The sequence below is a fragment of the Monodelphis domestica genome, chromosome 4, assembly GCF_027887165.1.
Source record: "Monodelphis domestica isolate mMonDom1 chromosome 4, mMonDom1.pri, whole genome shotgun sequence".
Taxonomy (NCBI): domain Eukaryota; kingdom Metazoa; phylum Chordata; class Mammalia; order Didelphimorphia; family Didelphidae; genus Monodelphis; species Monodelphis domestica.
Genome location: NC_077230.1, coordinates 163028889 through 163050879, shown reverse-complemented (window position 1 = coordinate 163050879; position 21991 = coordinate 163028889). Strand labels below are relative to the sequence as shown.

The 21991-nt window shown below is 35.5% G+C and overlaps 1 protein-coding gene across 3 annotated transcripts in view; it reads left to right on the top strand.

Annotated features, from left to right (window-relative positions):
• ACVR1 (activin A receptor type 1) overlaps positions 1–21991 on the top strand; it is a 158827-nt gene that overhangs the window by 76919 nt on the left and 59917 nt on the right. For 2 of the 3 annotated variants that reach the window (XM_007494196.3, XM_056793885.1), the window contains one exon: positions 4369–4442. In XM_007494196.3, coding sequence (XP_007494258.1) covers positions 4376–4442 — 67 coding nt within the window. In that variant the 5' untranslated portion in view covers positions 4369–4375. Of the gene's footprint in view, positions 1–4368; positions 4443–18437; positions 18588–21991 lie in introns of those variants that run through there. The other variant, XM_056793886.1, reaches the window with a different exon arrangement.

Here is a 21991-nt window from a genome sequence, read left to right as displayed (position 1 = left end):
GGATAGGGTACTCTAATCTAGGGAGATGATCCAAGTTAGGCTCTGAGGAAGGTTGATAGCTTGAGATCCTACAGGTGAAGATCCCATGAATTTTAGACCTTGGCAAAATATTTGGATTGGACCTGCATTGGGAATAGGGAAATAAAGAATACCTTTCAATAAAAACAGACTGGTTTATACTAAGTATTATGGCCCAGGAAATTCCATTTTGATTTACTTGTGAAAGCTATAAGCTGTAAGTATAGATGACTCATAATTTCATGCTGGCATTTAAAAAATATTCATTGACAACTTCCCTTGCTTGACCAAGATATTGATGCTAATAAGCTTTCTCCTGTTACCACAGGTATATCTCTGTACCGGAAATTGTTGAATATCAACTTTCATGTGATTTTTCTGTACCACTGGATAGTCATGGTTGAGAAACAAATCTAGAGTAGAAGGGTGACAGGTAATTTGAATAGCCCTGAACTAATTCTAGATATTTTTGAATATTGCCATTTCAACATGTATCCTCCATTCATTCCATTCAGCTTACACTTTTTCTTTTTTGTTAATTTTATTTTTCACCCTTATTATTAGGGTATGTCTTTCCCTTAAAGATACACTCCAGTGAAATTGAACTTTTACTTGTAATAAAGAAAAACATCTGATGGGCTGTAACCTATTAATGTATACCACCTTCTGTCTCTGTCATAGTCTTCCCTACAGCTTCTCTGTTAGGCAGCTTGGTGGTATGGTGGGTAAGAGTATGAGACTTATAAGTAGAATAGAACTGATTTCAAATCCTACTTGATACTTAACTTCTGTCTGCCTCAGTTTACACACACACACACACACACAGAGCTTATATTTCATGGAGTTGTAAGGATCAGATGAGATAATGTTTACAGTTTTATAAACCTCAAGATCCTTTACAAATGCCAATTACTATTAGTACTATTATGGTTAATAATTACAAGAAGAGTATATTTTTTCTTTGTTTCATATTTAGTAACAAGATTGGTTATTGCAGTTTCTCAGGGTTCTAGTTTCCTTGTAGTGGTCTTCTCGTTTCTGATATTGTATTCATGTATGTTGTTTATTTGGTTCTCTGTATTTATGGTTTTTTCAGTAAATATTTCCATATTTCTCTTAATCTCTCATTTAGTCTTGATGCACAAAAATATTCCATTACATTCAAATACCAGTTTGATGAGCTATTTTCTAATCCATGGGCATTCACCTTCTGATTCTTTGTTGCCAAAAGAGCTGCTATTAATATTTTGGTTTATTGAGTCTTTCTTTCTGTCTTTGACCTCTTTGAACATAAATGGGCAGCAGTAGAATTGTTGGGTAAAAGGGTATGAACTGTTTGTTTTTGTATCATAGTTCTAAATTGCAACTGGCATTTGAAATCATTCATCAAGATGATACCAGAGGACAGAGAATTTGAGGGGAATCAAATATTTTTAGTCTTTTGTTTTGTGTAGAAATAAAGGCTCGAGGGTCAAAAGTTGGGCTTTGAGGGCAATGAAAATTTTGATTATAGAGTCCGATCAGGAAGTTTATTTCAAAATGCCTTTCCTTTTTGCAGGATTATTTTTAAACTAGCTGAATTACCCAGCTAACAGCAGCAACTCCATTCTCTAGAACAAAATGGCAACCAGCAAGAGATCCTGACATCTTTTCCAAAAATTTTGGCAGACTTTCAGCTATCTGAACACTGTAGATTAGACTGAGCTAGATAGCATAGGGGAGGGAGTAAAATCTGTATCTACTTTTGTCTTTGTTTTCAAGAGTCTAAATTAGTGTTTTATTTTTGGTTCTTTGGTCGAGCACAATAATAACTAACCAGCCTGATGGAAGGCATTTTGGGGGATGATTTTTTTTATTGCATTTGTGGGTTAAAAGAATGTTGGTGGTTCAATTCTGCTTATCATGAAACAATAATGTCCATCTCCCTCCTCCCTGATCATTTTCTAGAAGGGATTTCTTTCCCTTCTAATATTGGGACTCCTCCCAACATTTCCTTTTCATCTCTTACCATAATAAAGACAAAGAGTCAAGGCTGCTGAGATTATGATAAAAGACTTAATCTTGTAACAGTTAATTTTATAGTTTTATTCCTTGGCAGGTATATAGACTGTTCCAGTGGTCAAATGCTTTGAAATTTGTCACAGGGCTAAATTTGATCAAGACAAAGTAAGTCTTTTTCATTTGAAGGCTTTTGTCCCATAAAGTATGAGTGTTTGTAGAGTAGGAGAGATCATTTCAGACTTACAGAAACAAAAATAATTCCTTGGAAATTTTTAGACATATCAAAAAAATCAATTTTGTAAACTAAACACAAGCAATTTGTATTTAAGAAATATAATAAATAGCAGAGCTTTGGTCTTCAGTTACATATTAAGGTCAATTAAGTGATAAAAAGGGGCAGCTCTCTGATGTAGATGATAGAACACTGGACTGGGAATCAGGAAGACTCATCTTCCTGAGTTCAAATCTGATCTCAGACACTAAACTAGCTATGTAATCCCGGGCAAATCAGTTAACCCTTGGCTTCAGATCCTCAGTTGTAAAATGAGCAAGAAAAGGAAATGGTAAATCAGTCCAGTATCTTTGCCAAGAAAACTTCAAATGAGGTCAGAAACAATGAAACAACAATAAAAGTGATGAAGAAGTACAAAGCAGTAGGAGGGAATTGGAGGTAGAGATAACAGGATGAGAAGGAGAAGCAGTTAAAGAATCCCAAAGAGAAAGATGGACTGAGGGTCTTAGATTAAGTACCCTAGAGTAAATAGTTTTCCCCTTGGTTGTGGAAAATTTGGGGAAAGGTGCCACACAAGTAATCATGAATGGGATAGATATCAATGCAACCATGTTCTTAGAAAAGATCTTTATAGTTTCTGATTTGTACAGTAGTTTCATTTTAAAAATAAAGTTCTCAACAGAATTATTGTTAGCAAGCGCACATATTTTCTTACTCTTTGGCAGACCAGTCATTTAAATTGTACTTTCAAAATCTTAAATTAGAAAATTGAAGAAATGACAGTAGAGGCTTACACCAACACCATTTTTGAAATTATTCCTACAAAGATTTCTTGAAGAACCCTGTAATCTCTTTTCATTTTTGATAGACATGCAATTTCATACTTTTAAAACATTAAGTTTTCATCTGTTCTCTTTTTAAATTTCCTTCTGGCTAATCTCTGTTTTGGAGGTGAATAACAGTGAGCTAAAAAATCTAGAAGCAGAAAGTCTTTGCCCTCCCGCAGAAAAAGAAGTAAAATCATTTGACCTAATATCAGTTATCTAATTTTTTCAAGTTAATAGAAACTACCTAATTTTGCTATTCAGGCTTTTAAATATTTATCTTTAATTTTAAACCATAAAATAGATGCTGCTTTTGTGCGTGAATAGTCAGTATACTGTTGGAATAAGAGCCCTGGTCTGTGGAGTCAGGAAAAACTTGGGTTTGAATTGTGCCTTGAGATACTTATTAGCTGTGTGATGGTGAGCAAGTAAAATGTAAATGGGGGATTATATCACCTTCCTTACTGGGTTATTACTAAACCGCCCAGAAGGATCTATGACTTCATTCTTTTGGAACCTCCTTTCATGAATGCATTTTGCAACTCATCCATTCCTGCTCATCCTGTGCCACTCTTGCCCATGTTTCTCTCCCCTCATCCCAAACATAATGAGTGTATCATTTTACAAATTTGAAAGGGCAACACAATCACCATCTTTTTATTTAGGGTTGTTTATCTAGTGTCTGAACACTTTGAGAACTTCAAAATCTTTCATACAAGAGACAGAGAAGGGGTACGGGAAGGAGGAGGGAGAGGGAGAAATATGGAAAGGGAAAAGGAATGGGAGAGACAGACATGTCATATATAAGTACATATGGGATAAATACAAAGTGAAAGGGAGTGCACCTCAAGCTGTGTTTAGAAGGAAACCAGGGATTTCCTGGTGTAGAGATAGATATGAGAATAGAGAACATTCTTGAATTATTCAACTAATCTGTTAAGCCTTAGATCCAATGCAGGTGGACTGAAAGAAAATTTTTTTAGGAGCAGAGGGCATATGCTTGGAGGTAAGGGGTGATCAATGTAGAATACATAAGGAAGATTTTGAGTGCCAGGTTGGGCACTCTGTACTTGATCCTTTCATTTTACAGGGTGTCTGAAAAGTCCTAACTTTAATAGCTTAATACTACCCTAAGTCTTTCAGAATACTTTGTATATAGTCAAGTTGAGAAAATATCCTCATTAAGCCAGGAAATGGGATTTGTGTGATATGAATTCAAAAATCCAAAATAGGACAGCTTTTATCTGATGCTCCACTATATACGTGCTTACGTTTCTTTCTTTATTCTTACAGTTGTACAATGTTAGATGGAGTTATGATTCTGCCTGTTCTCATGATGATAACTTTCCCTTCTCCTAGTGTGGAAGGTAAGGCATGGTTCCTACCCATTCTCCCCCCCCCCCATTTATATGATAGAGAGTAATTGTAAAAATGCATAATATATAAGAAATATACTGTTTAAATTTTATTTGCTTATATATACTTTCAAATTTTTAATAGTGATGACATTTTTCTTGGCATTTGAATGGCACTTGGCCAGTGAAAGAGGGAAAGGTAAGGAATAAAAATTTATATTGAGCCTACTATGTGCCAGGCACTGTGCTAAATACTTATTTATTGTTATATTCTTATAATACTATCTTACTATTATCATGAATATTAAATCAATCAATGTATATCTTAAGAAAAATGCTTTCTTTACCTTTGGATCACAATTTTTCCAGCTGATTGGCATAGTAGATAGAGCTCTGGGTCTAGAGCCAGCAAGACCTGAGTTCAAATGTAGCCACAGACAAAATGACTAAGTACCTATTAAGCAAGTCAAATCTTAGCAAGTCATTAATCTGTCTTATGTATAATTGAAAATCTGTTACCCTAAAAAAAGAAATACATATCCCAAGAGCCCACTGACTTCCTGTCATTATGTACTTCCTGTAGAGAGAGGATAAAGGGAGTGGTTGTTGAGGCTCTTACTCTTTCTGATGTAGAATCAGCAGTGATGGTGGTGAGTGGGGATGGCTAAAAACCAGCCATGGACACATGGTTTTTATTTTGTATCCTCTATTCCTTGATTTCTAATGTTCATTTAATAAACCTCATAAAAAATAATATTTCTATTATTAGATATTTAATTTTTTAATTTTTACACTCAGTTTCCTCATCTGTAAAATGGGGTTAATAACATCACTTTCCTCACAGGGTCATTGTGACCATCAAATGAGATAAAATTTGTAAAGCACCTAACATGTGGCCTGGCATGTAGTAGGTGGTATATAAATATTTATTCTTTTCTCCTTCCCCTTCTTCCTTCAGTATATTATACTACCTATTCATTCTTAATGTTCAGATCAAATCCAACTTGATATCTTTAAGGAAATACTCTAGCTATGGTACCAACTCTGTGCCATTTTGAATTGTATAATTAGCATATGCACACACACACACACTCATATATAAAGGCCAGATTTGTTATGTAAAGATGTTTATTCACAATAATATTTTTTAAAATGTCTGTGCTATTATTATGATAGTAAAGGAATTTCCCCCTAAATATTATATATTAAATTCCAGCAAAATAATATTCCCAAATACTTTGAATGTTTGTGGTTTATAATAATTATTTCCAGCATTGAGAACCTAGGCTAGTAGATTATTATGGCTTTTAATTGTATGTGTGTGTGCATTCATTTTATGCTCTTCTTAATATATCAGCATTCATATTTCACTTTCATTATACATAAAGTTCTAGAAAATCTCATGCATTACTGAAGTTGAACTAATGACCTCCCAATTTACTGCCAACTCTTGAAGATTTAGTGCTTTGAATTGTAGTAAGGCTTTACTTGATCTCATACTGAAGAACTAGCTAACATGCCTTCTGCTTCTTCTCCTCCCATTAATGATACTATTATGCAGAGGAGACACCATTGTACAAAAATCTCAGTTCTTTACTCAGTACTTTATAGCCATTGCTGGCTTTTCCATTCTTTTTAGAAGCATATGTAGACCAAGTTATTAGGCTATATCATTAATAAAGAGAATATGTAAGGTAATTATGAATATTTCCATCTCAAAAGGGTAACAGTATGAAATTTACTTTATTAAAGATTTACTTTAGTAAAAATTGGCAAGTTATAACTTTTATTACAAGAGAAACTTTTGGGCCATCTAATGGAATTCATTGTTAGGTTATTACCAAATAACTTTTGGGTTGACTTTATAATAGAATCACCAGCATATGAACCCTCAGACAACATGTATTGTTAGATATCCAAGTAATTTTGAGTTTAACTCAGTAATCAAATTTCAAAAGCTATAATTTCTCAGGATTCCTTAGGCTAGTTAAACAGGAGCAGAAGACTAAAAATCCAATATAATTTTTGTTATGAAATACAAAGGTTCACTTTTTGCTAGTGGAAGGTTTTTCTTTGAATTTTTCTGTATTCTTGCTGAATAGTCAAAAAATTATTGAAAGGAATGGACTGTATAAGATATATCTTAACATACTTTTCTGTCTGTTCCTTTTTGCTGTCAAATACCGTTTAAAAAACTATCAGTGCTTGCCTCCTATTTCCTTAGCTGTATTATCAAATAAAGGAATGTTATTGTTTTGGTAAAGATGTATCTAATGCATCTGTTCCCTTAGGCAGTGATACAGAGGTTTTTTGCTGCTTCTAAAAATATGAAATAAATGTGATGGTGCTAGACAGTATGCCTTTAAGATTTTAGTTCTTGACTACCAAATGCAACTTTTTTCCTAGTCTTAATAATGGTTGCAAAAAAAAATGGAGGGAATGTTAGACTAGGACCAAATAGACCTGGGATCTAGTCTGGTACTAATTATCAATGTAAGTTTGAGCACTGAAGGCAGGAAAAGAAAGGTTCTTCAAGATAAAACATTCTTTGAATAAGTAAAACATGTCAATTTAGATGTCTTTATTAGTTGACATAAAGAAAATGGTATCAGTTATGCTAAATATTTATATATCACTTTAAAATTTACAAAGTGTTTTATATGTATGATATTTTATCCTCACAATAACCCTGGGAGATGGGTGCTATTATCTCCATTTTATATGAGTAAACTGGGGCTAAAAGAGATCAAATGGTTTGATCAGCATCACAACTTGTGTGAGTGTCTAAGACCAGATTTGAACTTATAACTTCTTGATTCCAGGAGTAGAGCTCCATCTACTGTGACAGTTTGCTTTATATTTCTAACCTTTGTAGAGAAGACCTGCTTTAGTGTCATGTCATCCTATGCTGAATTTGTGACTGAAGAATTATTGTTATATTGTCTCTTAAATTAAATGCCCTTTTCAAGTGGGAAGGCATAGAACTTTAGATTGCTTTAAATAAAAGGTAAAAATTGCCTAGATTGATAAACAGCCCATGGGAGGTGTCAAATATATTTTTGGGGGTCGCATATAAGAATGTGGTAAAATAAACAATTACCAAGAACCCTTTCCTTTTTTTAAGTCTGGGGAAGTTACTTAAAATTAAAGAGGCCTTTGCTTTTGTGAGCCGGTCAAATCTGAGTTGATAGATAGAGTAGTGAAACTAATTAAGTGGCAAAGCCAAGCTATTTGTGGTTTCATTGGTGTGAGGTCTTCTCTGTGTTGACTTTCTATCTTTTTTTAAAGCCCTACTTTCCATCTTAAGAATCAGGACTGTGTATTGGTTCTAGGGTAGAAGAGTGGTAAGGGCTAGGCATTGTGGGCTAAAAGACTTTCCCAGGTAGGGTGTGTTGAGTCCAGATTTGAACCCAGGAACTCTTGTCTCTAGGCTTGCTTCTCAATCCACTGAACCACCTAGCTAACCTCTATTTATCAGCTCTTTTAACAAATAAATAACTTCTCCAGTTAGCTAGATAAAAAATTATCATTACATGGCAACCCATCTTTTGGTGGTGATCCTATCCACATTTGGTGGACCTGATCTTTAGACAGCCAGTCTAAAGTTCTCCATATGTTCAGTTGTTAAAAAAGACCTGCCACAATATAGCCTTTAAGAACTTGGTGTGCTGAGGAAGGAGGCATCAGAAGCCTTGAATGAATGGAAGAGAAATGTTGAAATTGCACACAATTTTTATTTCTTCCCAATATAGCGCAAAAGAACACTGATCTCTGACTTATACCCATTACTTCTGTCACCCCCATTAAACAAATAAAATATAATTAAAGTCATCCAAACACATTCCCATCCCCCAGAAAAAAACAACAGAGAAATAAATGCATAATAAAAATAACCATAGTTTCTCAGAGTTTAGCAACAGAAATAGCCAATAAGGAAAATAAAAATAATTAACTAAGGCTAATGTTGATTTTAAGATAATTGGTATGAATGCACTTTCTTCCTCAAAATATTTTGCAAACTTCATCTTCTAGAAGAGGGATTCTTAACCTTTTGTGTCATGGACCCCACTAGCTTTCTGGAGAAGCCTTTGTACGCTTCATTGGAACAATGGTTTTTAACTACTTAAAGTAAAAAGCATAGGATTATAAAAGGAATGAATTTATTGAAATAACTTTTTCACCTCTCAGATCTTGCCTCTTAACATTTCCTGGCTATGTGACCACGGGCAAGTCACTTAACCCCAGTTTCTGAGCCCTTACTGGTATGAGTATTTTTTAAAAATGCAATTATCAAAACATTAAGGTTCACAGACCTTTGATTTAGATCATGATCTAGAGGACTGGAGAGAGTGGGGTTTATTTTTTTTTAGAAAATTTTATTGAAATACTCAATTTATAACATTTTCCCCTGGTTACAAGAATCATATTCTTTCCCTCCCCACTCCCCATCCTTTCTTATAGCCCACCATTCCACTGGGTTTTACATGTGTCCTTGATCAAAACCTATTTCCATGTTGTTGAAGTTTGCATTAGGGTGGTCATTTAGAGTCTAAATCCCCAATCATATCCCCATCGACCCATGTGATCAAGTAATTGCTTTTGCTTCTGTGTTTCTACTTCCATGGTTTTCTCTCTGAATGTGGTTAGTGTTCTTTTTCGTAAATCCCTCAGAGTTGTTCAGGATCACTGCATTGCCACTAATGGAGAAGTCCACTACATTTGATTGTACCACAGTGTATCAATCTCTGTATATAATGTTCTCCTGGTTCTGCTCTTCTCACTCTGCATCAATTCCTGGAGGTCATTCCAGTTCACATGGAATTCCTCCAGTTCATTATTCCTTTGAACACAATAGTATTCCATCACCAACATATACCATAATTTGTTCAACCATTCCCCAATCAAAGGGCACCCCCTCATTTTCCAATTTTTTGCCACCACAAAGAGCGCAGCTATGAATATTCTTGTATAAATCTTTTTCCTAATTATCTCTTTGGAGTATAAACCCAACAGTGCTATGTCTGGATTAAAGGATAGTCTTTTAGCACCCTTTGGGCATAGTTCGAAGTTGCCCTCCAGAATGGTTAGATCAATTCACAACTCCACCAGCAATGTATTAATGTCCCAATTTTGCCACATGCCCTCCAGCATTCATTACTTTCCTTTGCTGTCATGTTAGCCGATCTGCTAGGTGTGAGGTGATCACTCAGAGTTGTTTTGATTTGCATCTCTCTGATTATAAGAGATTTAGAACATTTTTTCATATGCTTATTAACAGTTTAATTTCTTGATCTACAAATTGCCTATTCATGTCCTTTGCCCATTTATCAATTGGAGAATGGCTTGATATTTTGTACAATTGATTTAGCTCTTTATAAATTTGAGTAATTAGACCTATTTTTATGGTTTTTGTTATGAAGATTCATTTCCTAAATTGTTCCTTTCCTTCTAATTTTGGATGCATTAGTTTTGTTTGTACAAAACTATTTTAATTTGATGTAATCAACATTATTTATTTTACAATTTGTAATTTTTTTCTGACTCTTGCTTGGTCTTAAAATCTTTCCTTTCCCAAAGATCTGACATGTGTACTATTCTATGTTCACATAATTTATTTTTAGTTTCCTTCTTTATATTCAAGTCATTCACCCATTCTGAGTTTATCTTGGTAGAGGGTGTGAGATGTTGATGCAAACCTAATTTCTCCCATACTGTCTTCCAATTTTCATAGCAGTTTTTATCAAATAGTGGATTTTTGTCCCAAAATCTGGGATCTATGGAATTATCATATACTCTTTTGCTGAGGTCACTTACCCAAGTCTAATTCACTGATCCTCCTTTCTGTCTCTTAGCAAGTACCATATTGTTTTGATGACCACTGCTTTATAGTATAGTTTGAGATCTGGTACTGCTAGGCCACCTTCCTTTACATTTTTTATTCATTTTTTCTCTGGATATCCCAGATCTTTTGTTCTTCCAAATGAACTTTGTTATGGTTTTTTCTAATTCAGTAAAAAAGTTTTTTTGGTAGTTCAATGGGTATGGCACTGAATAAGTAAATTAATTTGGATAGGATTGTCATTTTTATTATGTTAGCTCGTCCTACCCATGAGCAATTAATGTTTTTCCAATTATTTAGATCTAGTTTTAATTGTTTTTAATTAATTTTAATTTAATTTAGATCTAGTTTTGTAGTTGTGTTCATATAGTTCCCGTGTTTGTCTTGGCTGATAGATTCCTAAGTATTTTATTAAGTATTTTATCTTGTCTAGGGTGATTTTAAATGGAATTTCTTTTTCTAATTCTGGCTGCTGAGATGGACTGAAAATATATAGAGATGCTGATGACTTTATGTGGATTTATTTTGTATCCTGCAACTTTGCTAAAGTTGTTGACTATTTCTACTAGTTTTTAGTTGATTCTCCAGGTTCTTTAAGTAGACCATTATATCCTCAAAGAGTGATAGCTCGGTCTCTCATTGCCTTTTTTAATTCCTTCTATTTTTTTTTCTCTAATTGCTACTGCTAGTGTTTCTAGTACAATGTTAAATAATAGAGGTGATAATGGGAATCGTTGTTTTACTCCTGATCTTATTGGGAAGGCTTCTTTTTTATCCTCATTGCAGATGATGTTTGCTGATGGTTTTAGATATATACTGTGTATTCTTACAAAAGTCTCTTCTATTCCTATACTTTCTAGTGTTTTCAATAGGAATGAGTGCTGTATTTTTTCAAAGGTTTTTTCTGCATCTATTGAGATAATCAAGTGATTTTTGATGGTTTGCTTGTTAATATAGTCAATTATGTGAATGGTTTCCCCAATATTGAACCATCCTTCCATTTCTGGTATAAGTCTCACCTGATCATAATAACCCATATGATCACTTGCTGGAGTCTTTTTGCTAGTATTTTTTTAAAGATACTTGCATCTATGTTCATTAAGGAGATTGGTCTATAGTATTCTTTCTCTGTTTTTGACCTGCCTGGCTTTGGAATAAGTACCATATTTGTATCATAAAAGGAATTTGGTAGAACTCCTTCTTTGCTTATTCTGTCAAATAGTTTGTATAATATTGGATTAATTGTTCTTTGAATTTTTGATAGAATTCATTTGTGAATCCATCTGGACCTGGTGATTTTTTCTTAGGGAGTTCTTTGATGGCTTGTTCAATTTCTTTTTCTGATATGGGGCTGTATAGGTAGTCTATTTCTTCCTTTGTTAGTCTAGGCAATTTATATTTTTGTAAATATTCACCCATATCACATAGATTGCCATATTTATTGCCATATAATTGGGCATAATAATTTTTAATGATTGACTTAATTTCCTCTTCATTAGAGGTGAGATCTCCCTTTTCATCTTGGATACTGTCAATTTGGTTTTCTTCTTTCCTTTTTTTAATTAGACTGACCAATACTTTGTCTATTTTATTTGTTTTTTCAAAGCACCAGCTTCTAGTCTTATTTATTAATTCAATATTTCTTTTACTTTCAATTTTATTAATTTCTCCTTTAATTTTTAGGATCTCTAATTTAGTTTTCCTCTGAGGATTTTTAATTTGTTCACTTTCTAGTTTTTTAAATTTGTTTGCCCAATTCATTGACCTCTGCCCTCCCTAATTTGTTAACATATGTACTTAAGGATATAAATTTCCCTCTAAGTTCTGCTTTGACTGCATCTTATAGATTTTGAAAGGATGTCTCATCACTGTCATTTTCTTCAATGAAATTATTGTTTCTTTGATTTGTACTTTAACCAATTTTAGAAAATCATATTATTTAATTTCCATTTAATTTTTTTTGTCTCTCCATGTACCCTTACTAATTATTATTTTTATTGCATTGTGATCTAAAAAGGTTGCATTTACCATTTCTGCTCTTTTGCACTTGTTTTCAATATTTTTATGCCCTAGTACATGGTCAATCTTTGTGAATGTACCATGTGCTGCTGAAAAGACGGTGTATTCCTTTTTGTCCCTATTTTTATCCACATATCTACTAACTCTAATTTTATCTATTTCATCCTTAAACTCTATTAGTTTCTCCTTTACAAATTTGGATGCTATGCCATTTGGTGCAGACATATTGAGTACTGATATTTCTTCTTTGTCTATACTACCTTTTACCAAAATGTAATTACCTTCCCTATCTCTTTTATCTAGATCTATTTTTACTATGGCATTGTCAGATATCATGATTGTGTCTCCCGCCTTTTTCTCAGTTGATGCCCAATATATTGTGCTCCATCCACTTACCTTTACCCTATGTGTGTCTACCTTCCTCGTGTGTGTTTCTTGTAGACAATATATGGTAGGATTTTGGTTTCTAATCCACTCTGCTATTTGCTTCCATTTTATGGGTTAGTTCATTCGAGTGTGGCTTATTTTAAAAGCTGTGAAAAGTAATGTGATGTAATCTAATTCAGGAGCAATCAATGTTAACTAGAATCTTTGTTTTACATCGCCTCCCTGAACATGTGATGCATTTATCAAGAAGATCCAAATTCACATATATGCCATAATCTCACTTAATCTAGTTATTTATCTGTTTCTTTATAGCACTATTTATCTACCCATTCTTTCATTCATAGATTGAGTTCTCTTGTCTTGCCTTTGGGAGGCAACTATAGCCTCCACTGGAGGGTAGGAAGAGGAGAGAAGCTGGGACTCGCTTTATAGTGCTGGATTTAGTGTGAATACTTCTTAGTTCTACTGTTGCTCAGAACTCATGAGCTCAAGGGATTATAAATGTATATTACCTTGTCTGGCTGTCATGTACTTTAGCCTTGGGTCATAAGATAGAAGTAGTTACAGTAAACTGATTCTCATGAGCTGAAATTATGCTTTGGATATAATTTTTTAAAATCAACTGTCTTTTTTCCCCCTTTTCTTTCTTGAGTTGGGAGGTGCAAGACAGGAGGGGAGAAATTTGGATTTGTGTGAATCTTGTTTTATTTTTATGTTCATCAGCGGGGGCATTCTAGCTTTTCTATTCTCCCAATATGGAATTGTTAATAGTATGTTTCCTCTTCTTCATCCATGACATCCATTCAGCTATCAAATTCCATCTTCACATTGCTAGAAAACTTGGTTTGTTTCCACAGCCTCACAGGTCTTACTACCACTGTTCCCTCATATACTCCTCTCCTATCCATCTTTCTTCATCTTCTTTATTCATAGAGAATGGTCTTATTTCTTCTCAGAAATTTTCAATAGTTCTCTTATGCCTATTAAATACATTTCAGATTTCTTCACCTAGCAACCAAAGTCTTCTATGATCTGGGGACATATTATCTTTTGGGCATATCTGAACCTGCCTTTTGATTCATACTGGACACTTCAGTCACCCTCAGCTATTCTCTCTCTTATGTCCCATAGATGCTGTGTCCTCATCCCCCTTGTTCCTCAGTCAGATTCTTCCTACTATTTTTTTTAAGGCCATCATTAATATTTTATTTTTTTAATTGAAAATTTCCTTGATTAATTAATTTAGAATATTTTTTCTATGGTTCCTAAAATGTATTTTTTGAAGCTCAACTCAATGGAATTTCCTCCATGAAATCTTTCTAGACTTTGTTCAAAATCCTTTTTATTCTGACCACATTTAGATCATGACAAAATGTTTCTCCAACAGCCTTATTTGTTGTTTTATATTGTTTTTGTGTAAAGATATGTATACTAGATTTGTAAGCATACCAAGGGTAGAGAATGAGGCATTTTGGTAAACTTCGTATCTCCCTCTTGCTTAGTTGATGGCTTGCTTACAGCTGAGTGTATAATGAATTATCACATTTATGCTAAAATCTTTCTGTGACTTTGGGCTGCCTTTGTGAATTCTGGCACTTTCACCTATGCTTTAATGCTTTTGAAGTCACTTGGTAAAATATTCCTCTAGAAGAGAAATGTTTTAGTCTAGTCAAGGCTAAATTAATACAAAGAGCAGACAAAGACATGAAAACATAGCCTGCAGGGCAGAATTTTGCAACTGTAACTACATCATCATTGTATTATCATCTACATATCATTGTGATAAAGTTTAGATGTTGAGCATAGTTTATTTGATTTATAATACTGATAGTATTATGTAGGAACTTTTTATTAAAACAATATTTCAGTATTGTGCACAACTTGTCAGGGGTGCTTTGATAGCAAAGAAACATTCATCTGGGGAAAGTCCCATTGAAATGGCAATAAAAACAATATAACCATGGATTTCTCTTTTGTGTCTTTTGTTTTGGGTCTGAATTCACAGACATTTTCAACTTTCCATAAGGGTCACAACCATATCATTTGGCTTATGTTGGAGACTAAGGCTCTGTGTAAGATTTGATATTTTCTAAGAAGCCATTTTAAGGTTTTTCCCCAAATGTCACCATTTTTGTAACTGCCTCTGTGCTGGGATTGCCTGAACAGAGGCATTGTTTTTCCATTTTAGGCCTTTTACCTTTTCTAATTTGTTGTCACCCCAGGTTTTTTTCCCCCCTTTCCTTGATTGGCCTTTCTAAGCTTTTGTGGAGAGAGGACATTTATTGCAACTTGACGAGTGAGTCCAAATGTTCAATTAATATATTAGCATGGCAGCAAACCAAGTCTGAATCAATTGTTTACATAAATTACATTTCTCATTTTCTATCTATCCAACTTCAGATCGAGTGGCTGGATTGCTCAATAAGGAGTTTAGGGGTCAGTAATCTCACCCATCCCAAAGAATTCTGAACCTAGGAGTAAATGGTGATAATTTGAACGACTAACTAGCTATGTCTTTCATGTGGAGATTTTACTAATCTGCTTAGCTAGAAACCCATTCATTTATGTCTTCTTGCCTTGTGCTTCTTGCCATGTCCTTCCATTAATCCTCCAAAACCATTTGCCTAATTCATTGGGAACTTTCCTATGAGTCTGTCAAAATTTTATGGATACTAATGTAATAGTTTGGTGTTTTTTGCCCTGTTCTATGATTAGATTTTGCCCCTTGCCAGTCATATGTGATCTGGATGATTAAAAAAAAAATAAAGCACTGTACCTTCTATCATAGTATCAATTCTAAGACGAAAGAGTGACAAGGGCTAAGTGATTGGGATTAAGAGACTTTCCCAGGGTCATACAACTAGGAAGTATATGAGGTCAGATTTGAACCCAGGTCCTCCTAATTTCAGGTCAGGCCTTCTATCCTCTGTGCTACTTAGTTGCCCCTTGGATGATGTTTTTATCTTAATTCTCATGAAAATAATCATTGGTAATGAGGACTCTTTACAGCCACCATGCATCATCTCTTTGAGTCACCAAAGATTTTGAGCCTTCAGAAACCATGTTCAATCAACCAGCATTTAAGTGTTCACTATGTGCTAGGTACTAGTGTAAGTGTTGGGATAAAAAGTAAACAGTGAAACAATTGAGTTCATACAGAAAAAAAAAACAGAAAGACAATAAACATATAAATACAACACACTTAAACACATAGTAGTTTGAAAATGAGGGCACTACCAGTTGGAGTGGTTCTGGAAATCCTTCATGTAGAAGATAGCACTTGAACTTTGTCTCAAAGGAAGAGAAGGATTCTATAAGGTGGAGTTTGAGGAGGAAGAATAACCCAAGTATGGTGGGAATAGGGTGGGAGATGTTTAGTAGAAAGACGTAGAGACAGTTGTTGGATTATTGTGTGTGAAGACCAGGTTGTCTAGGTTATAAAGGATAGGAGGGAAAGTCAAGTTTAATGAAGCTGGAGTTCCCTTCTGTATAGCATCATAGAGTGAATGTTAATATTAAAAACATGGGCTGTTTGGCAGCAAAAACAACTTTAGATGTTGAGGGTGCCTCAGTTTCTTATGTTACTAAAACCCAATTTGTACTTTCTATTTAATTCCAGTCTTGGCTCATTCGACTAGTTGAAACACCTTTTCCAGGGATAGAAACTTAAAGACTTAACAATGGATTTTTAGTCTAATTGTTTGCTTTAACCTAAACAAAATCCACTTGGATTTTTTTGATGAAAACAGTAGGCTGTTTTCATAAGTGCCCATGTATGTCATTGAGGATGAGTTTCCATCAGCATAACATTGTTCATAAATTGAAGCACTTAAAGCCTCCTACTTTCTCAGACAGTTGTTTCCATCTGGATTTTGTTCATGACTATATGATGAGAGAAGGAATATTAAGTGTTTATTATTTGCCAAGGGCTGGGGATACAAGTTCCAAAAGAAGACAGTATCTACCTTCAAACAGCTTACATGGAAATAGGATTGTGGTTGTGGGGGATGGGGATGGAGTAGATGTTTTGGAGCAATAGGGTAGTTGATTGACAGCCTCAGTGTAACTTCTCTATCACAACAGCTAAAACCTTTGGCAAATTTGTCATAGAAGAAAATCACTCTAAGTTACAGCCATGAGAAAATTGTTAAAAGAGGAAAAGACAATCTCTGCCCCTCATTTGGCATAATCTTCAACAACCACACCAAAATATGAATATCAAGGGAAGCCTTCAGTGGATTGCTTTTCTATAATAAGATCAGTTTGAAATTTCTACAATATCATTTGATGAGGCGAGATGTTGTTGTTGATTTATTTGAAGGTTGGTTCCTGGCTTGTCCTGGAAAGACAAGCTATGGAAGAGAATATATTTACCTTTGGTCATCCTGGCAAATCCTGGAGGGTCACTGTGGATCCAGTATTCTTTTCCAGTTCTGTGACTGGCACATTCCTACTTCTTTTTCCCCTGTGATTCAGAGGCACAGTCTGTTGAGGTAAAATGGTTTTTATTATTGCAGCTTCTACATTTCCCCTCATTTTCAGCCCCATCTTTCTCTGCCCTCCCATTCCACCATGTCCTCTTAAAACACTATTTTATTGTTAATCTCTTTTTCATCTCTAGAGCTTTAAAAAAATTAATTGCTTTAAGAGCAATTAAACTTGCTTAGTAATGATTTACATTTAAATTAATTTCAACCCATAAAGGATAACTTAAAATGCCTTCTAAGTCATCATCAGTGTTTCCCCCCTGATTCATTCTTGTTAACTTTTCCTCATGATTGTAAGTAGTATATACTCATTCTTGTTTTGCTTTTTTACTTTGCACTCTTTCATAAAGTTCTTTCTAGATTTCTCAAGGCTATCTTCCTTATATTTTTACTTAATTGCAGCATGGTATCCCACTATTTCAGTGTATCTCAATTTATTTAAACATCTTATGATTATTATTCGATACGTAGGTTGCTGCCATTTTTTTCTCTGATATAATTCTGCTATGAAAATCTTTCAACAGATAATATCTTTTTTGTTGTTATATTTGATAACACTGCCTATAATACAATACAGGTATCTCCAACAATGGAATCATTATTTCAAGTATCCTAGATCTCTTCCTCCCATACTCTTTCATCTTCTAGCACTTGGAAAAAGCTTGCTTTCTTCTGCATGCTTGGTTTCCCTTTCTGGTGCAGACTACTTTGCATCTATCCCTTATATTCTGGACTTGGAAGTAGAGTCATGTTATTCCTTTTTCTGTTTCCACTTTAAGACTCTAGACTGGCTAGATCAGAGAGGATCATGAAATCTTGGCTTGGATCTTTTCCAATCTTGTGATAAAAAATTAGGCACATTCCCAACTTTTTTCCCTTGCAATTCAGAGGCACAGTCTGGAAGAGACCTCAGAGGCTATCTAATTTTTTTTTACATATGAGGAAATTGAGATCTAGGGAAGAGAACTAACTTATGCAGGAGCATGAAAACTGCCAGCGGTCATATTTGAACCCAAGTCCTGTAATTCTGGAGTCAGTTTTTTAAAAATAATATTTTATTTGATAATTTCCAAGCATTATTCATTAAAGACAAAGATCATTTTCTTTTCCTCCCCCCACCCCCATAGCTGACGCGTGATTCCACTGGGTATCACATGTGTTCTTGATTCGAACCCATTGTCATGTTGTTAGTATTTGCATTAGAGTGTTCGTTTAGAGTCTTGGAGTCAGTGTTTTTTTGCAGGATGCTAAATTCAATCTTTGATCCTGTCATTTTGAAGGAATTAATGCTTATACTGTAGTCGAAGGAACTTCAAGTGCCTGAGTTGTTCATTGGTGTTTTAGCTGACTAGCATGAATTATTTCCATTGCTCCTGTCTCGGGAGAAGCTGAAGGACAGCTGTATGGTCCAGCAGCTGATGAAAGGTGTGTATTTCTCTTGACTGCATTACTTTTGAATTGGAACCAAAACTTATTCTGACTATTGAGTGTACTCAGCTCCACATTTAAATTGATAGCTACTGAAAATAGCCCATCTTGCACCTGTCCCTTTAACACCTCCACCTGTCCCTTTTGACACATCACCTGGCAGGCTGCCACCCTCCTGCATGACAATTTGGAATCTCCCTCCAAGGAGATTTGACACATGTTCTTGGGCAGAAAGGTGATGGGGATGATCAGGGACAGGAGGCAGATTCTAGGGTCTGCTGAGCAATGGGTTTGTTCCATTTGGCCTTGCCACACTTAGCTGATGACTCCAGTGGCGGTGTATGTACAGCATGTGGTCATGGACACAGGATGGTTTCTTACTGCCCAGCCAAATGCTGGTCAGATAATCTAAGGGTATAAATTTTCCCTTGGAAGGTGTGGGGAGGGCTTTCCTGAAAAACTTTTGGATAATAGCCATTAGTTCTTCCTTCAGGACCAAGGAAGGAGAGGTGCAGCTATTAAAAATCTGTTATTTTTAAGCCTGCCCTTAAGCTACAGAGTCATCTACTGTATTGGTTTTGCAAGTGGTGTTCTCTCTTGCCATTTTCCCCCCTCTCTCTCAACATTTGAAACCAGTTCCAACTTCCTCACCCCTTCTTAGGGAATTGGTTCTTTCACTATTGGTTTCATCTATGTAGCAGCAGGCTGTTGAGGTTGGACATGATTGGCACAGCAATGTGGATGGATGCAGACTGGAAGGAAATACTTTTGAAATGACCAATGGTATTAAGGATACTATTTAAAAGTGACCCATTATACTTGTGAGTGTTATCTTTAGTTCTGCCATGCATTGCAGCTTGCAAAGCCAAAGGCAATCTGTTGCATCAGGTTGTTCTGGATATTCCTATAGCCTCTGCTATTCTCAGTGACCACATGAAATTTAGATTTGGACAGCTTTCTTCTTCCAGAGCCCAATATTGCTATGGAAAGTGGTAGTTGTTTATATAACTCACTAAGTCCAATAGAGTACAAACTAGTCTGTTAATATTTGTGTGTCTGCATGTGTTTATAGAGACCCACAATCCATGCCAACAAGCACTAATATTTTATGTTAAAAAAATTAAGCATTTAATTTGTCTTACTCCTTACCTCACATTGAAGGGGGGAAAAAGAAACAAAAAGCAACATCCTTGTAACAAATGTGCATAATCAAGCCAAACAATCTCAAATTGGCCATATTATAAATGTCTATTTTTACTTATTTAGTGTGTATAACTTTTCTAACAAAAGGTAGGTAGATTCCTCTGGAATTGTGGTTGATTGTTGTTGCACTGATCAGAGTTCTTGAGAATTTTCAAAGTTACTCATTTTTACAATGTTTTTATAGTATAAATTGTTCTTCTGGTTCTGCTAACTTCACTCTGAATTATTTCAAGTTTCTCTAAAACTGCCCTTTTCTTCATTTCTTACAGCACAATAGTATTCCATTGATGTACACTTCATTCATTTTCAGTTCTTTCCTGTGACAAAAAGAGCCACTATAAATATATTTTGTATTTATAGCCCCTTTTTTCTCTTCCTTTGATCTCTTTGAGAATACAGACCTGGTTGTGGTATTGCTGGGTCAAAAGATATATAGAGCATAGTTTCAAGTGGCTCTTCAGAGTAGCCATACTGTTTTGTATGGGGTTTTCTGGATGGAGTAGCACCTGTGGTGTGAGGGCTTACAGAGCCCTTTCAGGGTTTCTTATCTAACTTTGGTGTCTACCTTTCACCCAACTCTCCTCTGTGGTTCCAAGAAGCTGTAGCATATACAGTGGTCACACCCTGGTAAAACTGTCTCAGCAGACAGGCTACATCAGATTGTGGGTAACCAGAAGACCTTAAACCTGCCAGTAAGATGGAGGGATGGGGATGTCTACCCCAAGCATGTGAAAGCTTCCCCTGGTGGAATGGGCAGATGAGAACAATTTGTTCCAATAGCCGTGAAGGTGGCTGAAGCAGGCCCTGTGGAGCTCTTAGAACTTGGTCAGAACTGAAGATACTAAGGTCATCCATTGCATCCCAGGCCATTGCCTTTTGTCTGTTCTGACACAGAACTTTAATGATTCTGGAAGAGAGAGTGAAGCTAATAACTGTGTAACTCTACCTCACTTAAATCTAACTTACTAGCAAGTCAAGACACTTTTGTGATATTATTGGTCCTTTTAAAAAATGAAAGTCAAACAAAAAACAATGAATTCATAACTTTATCACGCATTTATTAAGTACCAGCAATGAGCTAGGAGGAGGGGTAAAAGCAAAGGGGACAAGAAAAAAAGAGAGAGAGAGGTCAAAGACAAAAATATAAACACAAAAAAAGGCCCTTACCTCAGGCAGCTTCTACTTTACTCAAGCAAACACCACATTGCCATATAAGCAACTACTACAGTACAAAGTATACACACACACACACAAAAAGTAATTTTTTGTAGGGGTAGAAGAGAGAGTTTAGGAGAAAGAAAGCAATTGAGGGAATCAGGAAAAAACCCCATCAATAGCACTTGGTACTGAACTTTGAAGGAAGCTAGATTCATTCAGTACAGACTTGGAGGATCACCTTTGCAAAGATGTGGAGAGGGGAGAGGGACCGCAAGTAGACCAGTGTTGCAGAGATTGTTTTGTGGGATAATGATAGTAATATGTAACAAGCCTGCAAAGACAGACAGGAGTCATTGTGGTCCTGTAGAATTCCTATCTGTTTATAAGGACAGAATAAAGAGTCTAGAACTTTTGTTGGAGGAAAAGGAACACAAGCAGTATCTTTGTTTGCCCTGCTTTTTGCCAGACGGAGAATCATCTGTCTTTTCTTATGTGTTTCCCATCACCTGTAAATGTAGCTTAGATGGCTGCATGTATGTGTATGTGTATGCCCAGTCCAGAATTTAGTCCTCGGCGTGTGTCCTGAGTTGGCCTCTGTGGTATTCAAATCTGTATAAAGGATGGGGAGTGAGGAAGGTGTGGGGTGGGGCAGGAACTTGGAAGCTGAGTCTGAAGACATCATTCTTTCCTCTCCACCCCCTCCCTCAACTGGAAGATGACCTTTCCAAAAAATGTTGAAGTTTTATCAAGACTTAGCCTCAGGGCAGGTGAAGCTGCTGCTTGCCAACTGAAGAAAACTTTCTACCTTTCGTGAGGATCAAGAGATGATTTGGTGTCCTTTTAACATCTTATTCTACTTCTATTATACAACTAACTAGTGTCTAGAAAGGAGAGAGGAAGAGAGAGAGACAGACAGACAGATAGACGGCCAGACGGACAGACAGAGACAGAGAGATGTAAATTTTGCTTTTGGCAGGGTGAAGCCAGAGGTAGACAATATCTCGTGCCCAGTCTTTGTCCTGAATCTGAATCACATCATC